This window comes from Anabrus simplex, chromosome 10 (genome assembly GCF_040414725.1).
Source record: "Anabrus simplex isolate iqAnaSimp1 chromosome 10, ASM4041472v1, whole genome shotgun sequence".
Lineage (NCBI taxonomy): Eukaryota > Metazoa > Arthropoda > Insecta > Orthoptera > Tettigoniidae > Anabrus > Anabrus simplex.
This window is the reverse complement of record NC_090274.1, coordinates 64,470,785-64,485,219: the sequence shown is the minus strand read 5'-3', so window position 1 is coordinate 64,485,219 and position 14,435 is coordinate 64,470,785. Positions and strand designations below refer to the sequence as shown.

At 39.2% G+C, this 14,435-nt stretch overlaps 1 protein-coding gene across 1 annotated transcript in view; it reads left to right on the top strand.

The window, feature by feature from the left end:
* lost (methenyltetrahydrofolate synthase domain-containing protein lost) overlaps positions 1-9,129 on the top strand; it is a 41,221-nt gene extending 32,092 nt beyond the window's left edge. Inside the window, exons 5-6 of the mRNA XM_067154885.2 lie at positions 2,896-3,086; positions 7,870-9,129. Of these exons, the coding sequence (XP_067010986.1) occupies positions 2,896-3,086; positions 7,870-8,515 (837 nt within the window). The 3' untranslated portion in view covers positions 8,516-9,129. The remainder of the gene's footprint in view (positions 1-2,895; positions 3,087-7,869) is intronic.
* Positions 9,130-14,435: the final 5,306 nt, after the last annotated feature.

The window sequence follows — 14,435 nt, the reverse complement described above, 5'->3', positions numbered from 1 at the left end:
TGAGGTAAAGCTCTTGTAGGAATGCTAGCATTCTCCCAAAACATCAGACATTCAAACACTACTAAATTAGTACTTTCACTGATAGTCAGTTCACCTTGCATATGTTATAGTAAAAGATTTAAAGAACTTATCTAATAGATGGTAATTTATGTCCACTGATCTGGTGTTTAACTTCACTTCTTCTTCTTGTTCTTCTTCTACCGCTTTTCCCACACTTGTGAGGTCGCGGGTGCGATCTGTGTCCCACATTGTGGTTTGGTCCTGTTTTACTGCCGGATGCACTTCCTGACGCCAACTGTCTGTCGATGGATGTAATCACTATTGCGTGTTTCTGTGGTGGTTGGTAGTGTAGTATGTTGTTTGAATATGAAAAAGAAAGTGTTGTGACAGACACAAACACCCAGTCCCCGAGTCAAAAGAATTAATCAGGCATGATTAAAACCCCCGACCCTGCCGGGAATCGAACCCGGGACCCTCTGAACCAAAGGCCTCAACGCTGACCATTCAGCCAAGGAGTCGGAAGGTGTTTAACTTCACAAACTAAATAAATAACTGTATCACTACTTCTTAAACTACTCGCCATGATTATAAACATTCTCATCATCGGGTGGAATCTGACACACAACTGAACGTAGACAGAAGTCGAGCACGCTCGTGTGCAGGAATAAACCAACTTGTTGCAACATAACACAACTTTTTAGCCACTGCGGCACTCGTCTTCGATTTCAACAAATTAGATATTAAAATTCTTCTTATAAACAAAACTCTCACCAATACCAAGTCAAAAGTGAAGTTTAGGGGTGAAACATCAGAGACATTTGAAATTAAAACTGGACTACGGCAGGGAGATGGGCTCTCACCACTATTATTTAACTGTGCTCTAGAAATGGTAATGAGGGAATGGTTTAGAAAATGTCCCCCCAAAATAAAGATTGGCCGAAAAATCAAAACAAATTGCCTGGGTTTTGCTGACGATTTAGCATTACTAGCAGTGGACATAAAAGAAGCAAAAACCCAGATATCAGAACTTCAAAACATTGCAAATAAAATTGGCCTCAAAATATCATTTGAAAAAACAGAAATTATGCCCCAAAAACCAACACAGCTAAAAGAAGTCACCATAAATGGTAATAAAATCAAAATAGTAACTCAGTTTAAATATCTTGGAGAAGTAATAACACATAACTTAAATGAAAAAATCTCAATCCAAGTAAGAACAAATAGATTAGCTAAAGCACAAAAATTAACATGGGATATCTACAAAAAGAAATGTCTATCAATAAATACAAAAATAAAACACTACAACACAGTTATAAAACCGGAAGCTACATATGCAGCAGAAACACTCTTTTACCTGAATAAACAATCAAAGACTGACAGACTTCAGAAAATTGAAAGGAGGATTGGAAGAACCTGTATCAACAAAAAATATCAGAAAGATGGACAGTGGCGGTTAATACCTAACAAAGCCGTGTACAGAGAGCTAGAACCCATTACAGATACTATGCGTAAGAGGAGACTGGGATTCTTTGGACATATCATGAGGATGCAGGACTCGAGACTTCTGAAACAACTAGTACAACACAATCTCGTCTCAAAAAATACCACAACAGGATGTAAATGGATCAGAGAAGTAAGAGAGGATCTGAAGGCAATAGGCCTTACAACAGAAGACACCAAAAATAAGATAAAATTGAATACAAAACTCAAGAATACAAACCTCCGCTTTACCCTTACACAAAACAAACCAACAACACGCACATTTTCAACTGAGGAAAGGGCACGAAGATCGGAGCGTCTGAAGAAGTACTGGGAGGACCGCAAAGCCCGAACAATCCCTTCAAAGAGACCTGAACGACGGACTGACTAAAGTGATCCTATGTGGTCATAAAAGAAGAAGAAGAAGAAGAAACAAAAGAAAGAAAGGAACTAGGGGATGTATGCAAAGATATTCGAAAGTTGAAAAAATAAGGACCACCCTACAATACGTACCCTTCCATTTTTCACCGGGCGAGTTGGCCGTGCGGTTAGGAGCTCACGGCTGTGAGCTCTCATCCGGGAGATAGTGGGTTCGAATCCCACTGTCGGGAGCCCTGAAGATGGTTTTCCATGGTTTCCTATTTTCACACCAGGCAAATGCTGGGGCTGTACCTTAATTAAGGCCACGGCTGCTTCCTTCCCATTCCTAGGCCTTTCCTGTCCCATCGTCGCCATAAGACCTATCTGTGTCAATGTGACGTAAAGCGAATAGAAAAAAAAGTTCACTAACATTCCTATGACTGCCTATTATGATTGCCGTCATGTTACCCTTGGCTGACTTTTTTGAAAATTCCATTTATTTACTGTTATCCACTGATCATAATTATTTTAAAACTCCTTTATGCCTCTTTTATCAGCCATATGGAACTGCTTAATAGTCCTACTTTTACAACCTTCCTTTCCATCACATTCAGTTTTAACTATGAACCAAATCAAATTTGTGATAACTTTTACCATCTTCACTGCAGTTTCTCTACGGAACTCATCTGGTCTTAACAGCACCACATCTGGAATATTTTTCCCTCTACAGTAGTTGGTTCCATCACTTTCTGATTCAGTGTCTTTCCCAAATTAACTAATTTACTATTTGTTAGTTATGCTTTCTGTCATTTGTATTTCCTTCTCTGTTAACATTGGTAAATTGAGATCATCCACTTGAGTTAAATTTGACCTTAAATAATGTTATCGTATTTTTTTTTTTATTCAACCAAAATTCTACGTCCATCTTGACTACATGTTCTTGAACTCTGATTCATTTTTATGCAACCAGCTTATGGTGTTTTGTTCCTACAAACAAAAATCATATCCACCTCATCAGTAAACTTGATTTGAATTTTTTAATTCATTTTTTCTCAGGTGTTTGACACATTACCGAAAGAAATATTTAAGGAACATGATGTTCCTGTGGATATCATTGTCACTCCAACTCAAGTAATCCGTGTGTCTCAACGGCTGCCCAAACCAAAGGGCATCATTTGGAGTATTCTGTCTTCCAGGCGACTGAAGGAAATGCCCATCTTGCAGGAGCTAAGAGAAAGAGAGATGGCGTAAGTAATAATGTTCTTCATTTCTCAATACCAAGTAGAAACTTGCAGTAACTTGATTGATTGAGCATTCTTTTAGCTTGGAGACTTGTTGTTGACTGCTCAAAATTATTTTTAATAGATTTTATAGCTAATGGTCAAGACGGTTTTTTTCTTCCCTGTGAGGGGCTATATATAGCACATAATCTGTGTAGTCTGCCTGTACTATCCATTCAGACTTACTCAATCATTGTATGGCTCTGCGTAAATTTTTTGAATGTGTATAAACATACGAATAAGATAGAGAGAACTCTTATCACCCTGACTGTGTGGTGCAGAACCTTGTCAGGGAATAATGTCTTCCTTTTCTTTACAATACATTACATGGTATGAGGGCCATTCAAAAAGAAACAAGCCAGTAGCTATTAAATGAAAACCTGTAGCGTTATTTCAAAAGTATTGCCCAGCACTGTTGAGGCACTTGTTCCACTGCGACACAAGGTGGTGAATGTATTGCTTGACATCATCATCCAAGATGAATCGTTTGTGCCTCAGAGCCTTCTTTAGCTCACCGAAAATGGTATAATCACTAGGAGATCCGTCCGGACTGTATGAAGGGTGACTGAGTACCTCCCATTTGAATGTCTGCAAAAGCCCCTTTACTGCATTTGCTGTACGGGGCCTTGTATTGTCATGGAACAGAATAATTACAAGTAACCACCAAATCAATATGCATATTACAATCTAAAATCTGCAATAATACTGGGATATTTTTATTGGCCCTGTGCATATGTTTTCATATTTATTGTTTGGTGTTTTTCATGCCTTTCAGCATACTTGTTATCTTATAAGCCCCAGCAGAAAAGGTCATCATATTTATTAAAATAATAAATGTGAACATGTTTTAGCTCTTGAGACCTTCATCAGCACAAACATAAATAATGTTAAAATCACAACATAAATGCACTTCTGCCGGGCTGAGTGGCTCAGACGGTTAAGGCGCTGGCCCTCTAACCCCAACTTGGCAGGTTCGATCCTGGCTCAGTCCTGTGGTATTTGAAGGTGCTCAAATACGACAGCCTCGTGTCGGTAGATTTACTGGCACGTAAAAGAACTCCTGCGGGACTAAATTCCTGCACCTCGGCGTCTCCGAAGACCATAAAAGTAGTTAGTGGGACGTAAAACATTATTATTATTATTATTATTATTATTATTATTATTATTATTATTATTATTAAATGCACTTCAAAGAAATGAAAGCAGTGTTGATACTGGAGACAATTCAAAACAAAATATTGGAGATTGTTGATAAAAAGTTTGTAGAAACACCATAAGATATATTACTAAGCTCTTTGATGAAAAGTTTGTAAAATTACCATAAAATGGCCAATTGAATGTTATTTTCTTTGATATTGGCCCCCTTATAACTTCTAACATCCATTAAGTTAGAGAAGTGTCTTGCATCTATTAGGAGGTGGTCAATTTGGTTAAAGGTACTTCCATCTGGAGACTTCCATGTCATTTTATGTATATCCTTGTGATTAAAAGTTGTATTTCCCACTACCATATTTCTCGAGGATGCAAAATGTATAAGCCTGATTCCATTATCATTCAAAATATCATGCAAGCTATATTTTCCAATACAAGGTCTGTATTCGACCTCCTTTCCTATCTTCGCATTCAAATCACCGAAGATTATTTTACAGTCTGCTCTTGGGCACTCATTATAAATTTCATCCAATTCATCGTAAAATGAATCTTTATCTTCGTTGCTCTTCTCTTCAGTTGGAGCATGTGCACAGATAAGACTATAATTGAAGAATTTCCCTCTAATTCTAAGTCTGCACAATCTATGCGATTTTGCCCGAAAATCCATGATAAGGTGTTTTATCTGCTTATTGACAATAAAACCAGTACCAAACATGTGATCCTTCATGTGGCAACTATAGAATACAATGTGATTTTTTCTCTGTATCACTCCTTCACCAATCCATCTCACTTCTTGAATAGCAGTAATATCTAGTCGATACTCATCCAGCTGATTGAGCAACTTTCTGAGGTTTCCAGCTTGGTAGAGGGTTAAAACATTCCACGAACCAATTCTCAAGTCCTTTACACGTTTGTGAGGTCGTCGTAAAAAGGTCAGGCCAGCTATTTCTTCAGATTTCGTAACGAGAGTTTTTTTACAGATTGGGTTGTCAGCCCAACGCCAACCCCCAGCAATCCTGGAGGGCCGATGTTTTCTTTCGGGGTTGTCTCCCTTAGCTGGTGGGTCCCCATTTTGAAGCGTCGGGAACTCGCTTTTTCACCCTTACATGACTTAGCCGTGTACACGCAGTGTACCCGTTGCCCAGGGACCACGGCTTGGACATGCATGTATCAGACTTGGTAGGAATAAATGGCATTTCCTGTGCTTTATTAGTACACTTCCACCAGCAAGAAGTGAACCCACAGGACCACATACTACCCCTTCGGCCCCCACTGGCTCAGTCCGGTGGTATTTAAAAGGTTCAGAGATACCACCCTCCTACTGGTAAATTTTTCAGCACATAAAAAATATCATCAACTACTGAAGGCAATGCCTTGTCGCTGTAGCCATATCTGACGATCTTCTGCTAGCCTCGTCATGTTGCTATATGAACCACATGCCAGTTCACCGACGAAGTTTCTGATGTATGACATCCTTTGGTCATCCCCTGGGTCTCTTTCCCAGTATTTTACCTTCAGTGATGGTTTGGAGAAGTGAGTCATGTCTCAATATGTGTCCAAAGAACTTTATTTTCCTCTTCTTTATCATATTTAATAAACATTGTTCCTCCTTTACATTTTTTAAAACAAGATCATTTGTTTTCTTTTATCCATCCAACTTGGTTTTGTAATTCTTCTCCAAATCCTGCAAGTTTTGTTTCTTCCTGTTTTCCTAATGTTCAGGTTTTGCATCCATACAGTAGCACATTCCAAACTGTCTTGAGAAATGATTTTCTGGTCTCCAAACTGAAATGGTTGTTTAGCAATAAGTTATTCTTGTTTTGGGAGGATTCTTTTGATACCCCTATTCTATTCTTGATTTCCAAAACGGACCTGTTCAGAGGTAATTGTTGTTGTTGTTTGAGTCATCAGTCCATAGACTGGTTCGATGCAGCTCTCCATGCCACCCTATCCTGTGCTAATGTTTTCATTTCTAGATAACTATTGCATCCTACATCTGCTCTAATCTGCTTGTCATATTCATACCTTGGTCTGCCCCTACTGTTCTTACCACCTACACTTCCTTCAAAAACCAACTGATCAAGTTCAGGGTGTCTTTTAAGATGTGTCCTATCATTCTATCTCTTTTTCTCATCAAATTTAGCCAAATTGATCTCCTCTCACCAATTCGATTTAGTATCTTCATTCGTGATTCGATCTATCCATCTCACCTTCAGCATTCTTCTGTAACACCACATTTCAAAAGATTCTATTCTCTTTCTTTCGGAGCTAGTTGTCATCCTTGTTTCACTTCCATACAATACAAGGTAATTATACTACCCAAATAGGAGAATTCTGTGATTTGTTCTATCAGTGTGTTATTTAATTTTAATTTTAATTTTTTATTTTTTTCCTAGCTGTAAGCTTCTTTTTGTCACTATCATGAATTTTGTTTTCTTTATATTTAATTTTAATTTAATGGTGTGGCATTCACAGGTCCCTCACTGAGGATTAGTTGAATGTTCTTAGCATCTTACATCCTTTTCAGAATTAGCTAAGATAGCAATATAATCTGTGAAGCGGATACTGTGCACCTGAATATCATTAAAATTCACCCCTTAAGTATGCTCTTTCATTTCTCTAACTGCATTTTCTATGAACAGGGTAAAGAGACATGGTGACAGCAGGCAGCCTTGTCGTACTCCTCTTCTAATTTTTACTTCTCTTGTAGTACCATTAATATTAACCTCCATGTTTTAAGCTTTATATTGATTTAGAATAAGGCACCTTGTCAAGTCCCGTATTCCCCATTACTTGGAAAAGCTATTTCCATTCAACATTATCGAAGGCTTTTTCCAAGTCAATGAATGTTACATAAGTTTTCCTGTTGACTTCTAACCTTCTTTCCAAAATTTGACGTAATGCTAATATAGACTCCCTAATTCCTTTTTTGTGTTCTAAAGCCATGTTGATCGTTATCCAATTGTTGTTCTATTTTCCTTCTAATTCTGTCTTTAATGGTGATAAGTAAAATCTTAGAAATGTGAGAAAGGATCGCTTATGTTCTATAATTCAAACAATCACATGCGGTTTTTTGGGTTGGTTTTTTTTTTTTTTTTTCGAGGAGTGTAATTGTTCTGTTTGTAATAAAATCAGTTGGTAAGGTTCGTTGTTCGTAGCATTCATTAATCACTTCAAACAAACCGTTTTTCATGGTATCATCGCAGTTTTTCAAGAGTTCTGCTGGAATGGCATCCACATCAGTGGCTTGGTTCTTTTCTAATTTATAGAGTGCTGTATCGAACACTGCTGTAGTGATGGGCGGTCCTCTGTCGACTTCTTGAACTGATTCTACATCCTCCAAATATTGTTCAATATTGACAGAATCTTCTCCATTACATAAGTCTTCAAGGTATCCTACAGGACCAAATTTCAGCATATCAGTATCTCCAAAAACCATAGCAGCTGTTAAGGGATAAGACCAGTAACACTATTTTTAAGAAACAATCACTACCACCATATTTCTCTCGTATACTTGCTAAGTAGTGTATTTGACCTATCATGCTTATTATTCATATGTTTATGTATAATAAAAGAACACTGCCTTGTTTGATTGTAGGGAAGGTAAGGATTGCACCCTCAAGGAAGTTGATTCCGACATTGAGGAACCTCCTCCAAGAGTGAACGCTCGAGGAGAAGGACGTAACCGATTCAGGAAACGCCGCCCTCAGTTGACTAAGGCCTCTTCCGAAGAAGGGGCTGGCGAAGAGAGCCGAGAGAATGGTGTCGGTGGATCGAGACCCTCGCGCACATTCCGTCGTCGAAGGAATCCTGGCAAGAAGCCAGTGAAAAGCACAACAGAAGAGAATACCACCAGTGATGATGTTCCCAATGAAAATGAAGCTCCTGTTTCTAAGAAGGTCCGTCGTCCAGCTTTGCGCCTGAGGCAGAGACCCCATGTCGAATTCAGTCTCCGTGTCGACAACATAGCTCCAGACGTTAGGGTCCGCGACCTCAAAGCTGCTCTTGCCGAACGTGGCGTGAAACCTTCGGACATCACATGGTGTGGTCATCGTGGATATGCATTCCTCCACTTTGCCAAGACAGGACAAGCTGCCACCGTTAATGCCCCTGTAGGAGTGGACAGTATTGTTGCTTCTCTTCGAGACATGAAATTGGGGACTGAAGGGGGAGGTGAAAATGTTAAAATTGAACCAGCTAATCATATTACCAGAATTGAAGTCACAGATATTAGCTCAGTGTAATTGAGTACCTGTTTGTTTACTCTGTTGGTGTCGTTCTTTTATGGCTTATTATTTGAAAGCCGTAATACTTCAGGGCCTATTTTTCTACTTAAAGGAAAGATAAATAATTTTGAAAAAGTTTGAGACTTGTTTTGTTACCAAGGCTAAGAATGTTACTACCTAATTGTTGCATGATGGAATCGCTGTGACAAAATATTAATTTACATTGACATTGAGATAGTGTATGTCAAATATATTTTCTTCTGAAGAAATACAATTTGTTATAGGAAAACCACTCTTTTTTCATGTGATGATGTTTTTATTGTAAAATTGTGTTTGAAATACCTGACATAATGACTGTAATATTCACACCAGTGATTAGGTTGTATGTTGTAAATTGGAGTATGTGATGTTCTTATTAATTATGCATGGTTTTAATTATTTGAGACGACTGCATGTACACTCTGATATAGTAATTTATTATTTTTGTAATTCTACTTATAGTATTAATGCCCATACTAATTGTTTTAAATGTTATGTGCATAAAAATAATGCTTAGTGAAATTCCCTGTATAATACCATAATTATTGTTCTGTATTTGAAACCTCAGATAAATAAAATACCTAATAACCTTTACAACAATTTTGTGTATTAATCAATGAAAGATTTGCATATGATGAAAAGAGCTGAAAGCTTTAAATACCTGGGAAGTGTAATTGAAGAAAATGGAGGAAACAGAATGGAAATCAATGAAAGAGAAAGGCTTGCAAATTGATTCTTAAAGAGTGTGGGAGGATTGATATGGAACATGGATGTATCACAGAGATGTAAAGGAATTATCTACAAGACACATTTTGTGCCAATTTTGACATATGAATCAGAAATGTGGGTGATGAAGGAGAGGGATAACTGTGGAATACAAGCACTGGAAATGAAGTTTAAAAGGTGTGGAGTAGGTTTAACAAGAACGGACAGAGTCAAGAAATGAGAGATTTCGGGAAATGGTAAATGAGGAACCCCTACAGGAAAAGATAGAAAAATCGAGGCTGCAGTGGTATGGACATGTTAAGAGAATGGGAGAAGAGAGAATACCAAGAAAGATTTTAGAAATGGAGTTGAAGGGAAGGAGACTAGAGGAAGACCGAGGGACAGATGGCTGAAAGGTGTAAAGAAGAACATCGAGGCAAGAGGAGAGAACTGGACGACATTGAGAGGAGAGAAGTGGTGGATGGACAGAAAACGATGGAGAGGCGTATGTTCCAAGCAGACCCAGCCTGTGGTTGGAAACTGCTCCAGATGGTGATGATCAATCTATGGGGCTAAATGTTGAAGCATGTAAACATACTATCAGGCTCCATGCCTGACTGGTCAGCATTTTGGTGTTTGGAACTTGGGGTTCCAGGTTCGATAATCAGCCAAGTCTAGAGATTTTTATCTTGAATGGTTAACAGTAGGATTGGTCTTACTGCATTTGCCCTTGGATCACTTGAATGGTGCTTGTGGAAAACATGCAGTGTCATAATCAGAACTAAAATATACATATTTCACTCGCTTGCCTTCCAGTTCCTCTGTATAGTTCTTACTTTACTTCACTCTGAATAAAGTTCCTTCTGGATCTAAGGCACTGGGCGAGTTGGCCGTGCAGTTGTATGCACGCAGCTGTGAGCTTGCATCCAGAAGATAGTGAGTTCGAGCCCCACTGTCGGCAGCCCTGAATATGGTTTTCCGTGGTTTCCCATTTTCACACCAGGCAAATGCTGAGGCTTACCTTAATTAGAGCCACGGCCGTTTCCTTCCCACTCCTGTCCCACATTGCCATAAGAGCTGTCTGTATCGATGCAACGTAAGACAAATTGGATCTAAGACAGGGTGCAGTCATGACATGGCTGAACATTGGGTGTTTAGGGTCCTCAAGTTTTCACCTCTCCTGACACAATACGATGAACGGCTGAAGGTGCAATACTGGCAAGAGGGTAGATCTCATGTGCTGGAGTCAGTCTCGGGCACCTAGTGACTGTTCAGGTAGACTCGTTCAGGGCTTGCTGTGAACAAATACTTTGCAAACTTTTGCCGTATACTCTCCTACAGCAAAGCAAGAGTCTCAAGGCTGATGACATAAGGATTTGCTACCCTTGTCAAATCCACCAGCTTCTGCAGGATATCATTCCTCGAACTTGCCTTTCCCTCCAGTTTGTGACACTGCTTCCTGAAGTTCAGGGAGCGATTCGCTTCTGGGCATGTCACAGTGGTCAAGGTTGAAACCTCTCCTAACAATGTTCATCTTTTGTTGGACCTCCCTGTCACGAAGATAGTAGTGAAAACTTGTCTTCCCTGGTTTAGAGTTCAGAGAGTTCTGATCATAATACAGGTAAACCCCATTGTACGCAGATTCGCTATCCGCGATTTCGCATATACGCGATTTTGGTTTTAAGTCTAGTGCTGCCCTCTCTTAACAGTACTTGGAAGCTGTAATGTCTTAAGGCGGGTACAGATATGCGTGCCAAACGTACACTACTTCGCGCGCCAAGGGTAAACGAGGCAAGCACATCTCTACGCCCATCTTCTGTCGTGTTTGTCGAGACGTGGATCGTCAGTTCCGGTCAGTAGAGCTGTGAAGTTGCACTTGAAAGGTTTTGTATTTAAAACGCTGGGTAAAAGGAAAGAAAGTGTGGCTATCGAAGGAAAGAAGCATGTATCAAAATCGTATTCGTTACAAACAAACTTAGAAGTTTTGGATCGCAAGCTATGAGAAAGGTGAGCGTGTTGTTGACATTCAGCGTACTTTGAGACTTAGTGAATCCACTGCGAGAACTATTCGTGACAATGCGGAATCAATTCGAAAATCTGTTCAACCTTCTACTAACTTAAGTGTGACTAGAGTGACCAAATCTCGCTCGGAAACAATGGAAGGAATGGTAAAAATGCTAAGCCACTGGATTGAGCATCACAACCAACAACACATGCCTCCCTCTGGTGCTGCTATTCAAGTTAAAGCCAAGATCTTGTATGCAGACTTTAGTTTATTATTGTGTGTTTTAATGTTAAATATTTAAACCTAATTTGTGAGTAAAGGAAACCTAACCCTATATTTTCATATAAAATGACTCAATTTACGCGAATTCGGTATGCACAAAAATTCCGCGGAACATAACTGTCACATATAACAATGTCTACCTGTACTTAGCTTGACTTTTGAGAGCGTTAGCTGGCTTTTTCTCCATGACATCGAAAGTCCTTTCTCGTGCAGCGATCGGAGTGTCGTTCACATTGATAAAGCTCCATGCCTGTAGATCAGAGGTGCTCATGCTGGGCATTCCATCCCGCGGGCGCACAGAACTGTAAACGAGCGGGCAGACAGCCGATGAGCATATGCTATTCAACCACAGTGATGTTGTTACGTCACAGGCCGTGAAGGTTGAGCGAAGTTCTCCCACTCACTCTCGATCACTGCGGCGATACCCCGAGTTTGAAATGGAGGCAGAAAATAATGAAGGAAAGAAATTCCCGTCATTTTCAATTTACGTTGTAAGAAATAAGTTATTTATGTTCATTACAGTTTATGTATTTTGAACGGACACAATAAACAGTTAGGCCTACAACCTCAAATAATTTTGTATTGTACCTGTTGAATTACAATTTTCAATCTCATATTTTAAGAGGTGTTATAGAAACATTTCTAATATAATACAGAGTTAGGTGTGGATAACGTGTGGCTTGTGGTTGCTTGGGTTTAAATTACCTGATAAACTCCCAAATAAGTTTTAAATACTATTTTCAGAAATTCAGTGAACGGGGAATGTCACATAACACTACAACACGGCAAAAAATCAAGCATTAAACTTCTTGCATTATGCAAATATATTACGTTTCGCAGAATGAATAACAGGAATCTTACTTTTAAATGGAAATACTGTCATTCCCATTGAAGGAATTGTAAATCGTATCTTGAACCCTGCATCTTTGTAAATTGCAACACAAAAAATATAACGTGTCAGTTTTCTTTGAATGTATAAATGTAAGAAAATAAAATTGACTCTTTATATCAAGCACAGTATAAATCAAACTGGAATACATTGAAAAGATCATGTTTCTTGTGATTATACCGTTTTTAATTTTTTTTAAATACTATATCCGAATCAACATTTCGCTGAATAATGGAGGAGAGTTTCGTAGTCACAATTGAACGACACTGCTTCACATCCCTGCCAAGTGTGCTCACTCTATCGCTTCACTGTAACATGTGCTTGCTACGTAAGCTGCCCGCATTTACGTCAGGCCAACCCGGCCGCACTGCACTAGCCTCAGTGGGTGCCGAGCTGAGCACCTCTGCTCTAGATTGTCTGGCTGATCATTCGTATAGATGTTATATACAGTAATATCAAGGACAACACACTGCCGTGGGTTAGGCCTTTTTTCTGGCTTCTTCAGTTTTATATTTTTCCTTTGCAGAGTAATATAGAACATTTTGTTCTACAGCATACCATGTCTGATGTCCGTTAGTTGTACACAAGAACCTTGTTTATCCGGCCCTCATTAATCCATATCTCCGGTTTATCTGGATCGAAAATAATTTTACTTGTACAGTATTTCTTTTACGGGGTTGATTCTCCTTGAATGTCTTTTCTGCCAAGGATAGTTAAGGACAGGAATTGGGAGTAAGTCAGCCACTGTCTATCAAAGGTACCATCCTGGCATTTGCCTGGAATTGAGAATGGGAAACTGTGGACTCTTCTAAGTTCTTTGACACATTTGCATTCATTCCCGGATGCTCGGGCGTACATGTGGACGACATAAATGACTGGTTGAAAAATGACTGTAATTCAGGCTATGGCATAATGACAGATGAATAAATTATTGCCTCTTGTTCCTCAGCAGGTAATGACGAGAGTGATGGTGAATTCGAAAATGAAACCGGCGTCCCATCAGAAGAAACAGTGACTCATGGAGATGCAACAATGCAGCTGGACAAACTGATGGCCTATTTAGCATCCCAGACTGAAACCTCACCATCAGAACTGATGTTTACAATCAAATTCTTGACAGAACTATGTTAGTAAAACGTCTTTGTGATCATGCTGCGCGCAAATGCTATACAAATGTAAACCAGAAAAAGCTCGCACATTATTTTAGTGCATAAAACAGAGTTGTAAATGTAAGAAAAGTGTTCTTATATTTTTTTGTACAATTGAAAAAAGGTATTACTGTACAACTTATGTTAATATATTATATAACATGTACTGTATTTGTTTTTTATTTTTTCTGGATTATCCAGATTTTCGATAATACGGATCAGTTCCGGTCCCACTAAATCCGGATAAACGAGGTTCTTGTGTATATCCGGGGTGATGTTATACAGCTTGACTATGAGCTGCACTGTACCACTGTATCCTATGCCGTACTGAAATCTTTAGTTGGTCCTTAATGCTAGATGAAGTTTTTTTGAGCATCCTCCTTTCAAATGCCTTGTAGAGGTGGCATAGAAGAGACACGGGTAAGAATTTCTTCGTACCTGTTGGTTCCTTGCTGAAGTTTTGTAAAGGTATCGCTTGTGCTTTCCTTTACAGCCTTGGAAAGTGCAGAGTCCTGCAGCCAAGCCCACGGGCTCCGGCAGCCCAGCCCGTGCAGTGCCGTTCTCTTCTGATGTGGCCGCGTACTGGCCCACAGCACTGGTCTCATACTGCCCACCGCAGTCCACCGCACTGGGCGGGCTCAGTAGAATAACCTTGAATACTTCCCCGCAATAATGCGTGCGCCGTGTACAATAAAAATGTTCACGTCACACTACTATTCAGATCACTCACTCTACGAATTCCCGTACGCTAATAACATATTTCAAAGTAGGCTAATCGTATTTTGAAATTAAACAGTAGAGATTTCTCCTGTACTGTAATAATAAAAATAATAATAATTGAAAACAAACAGAAACTTTATTATAAACTAA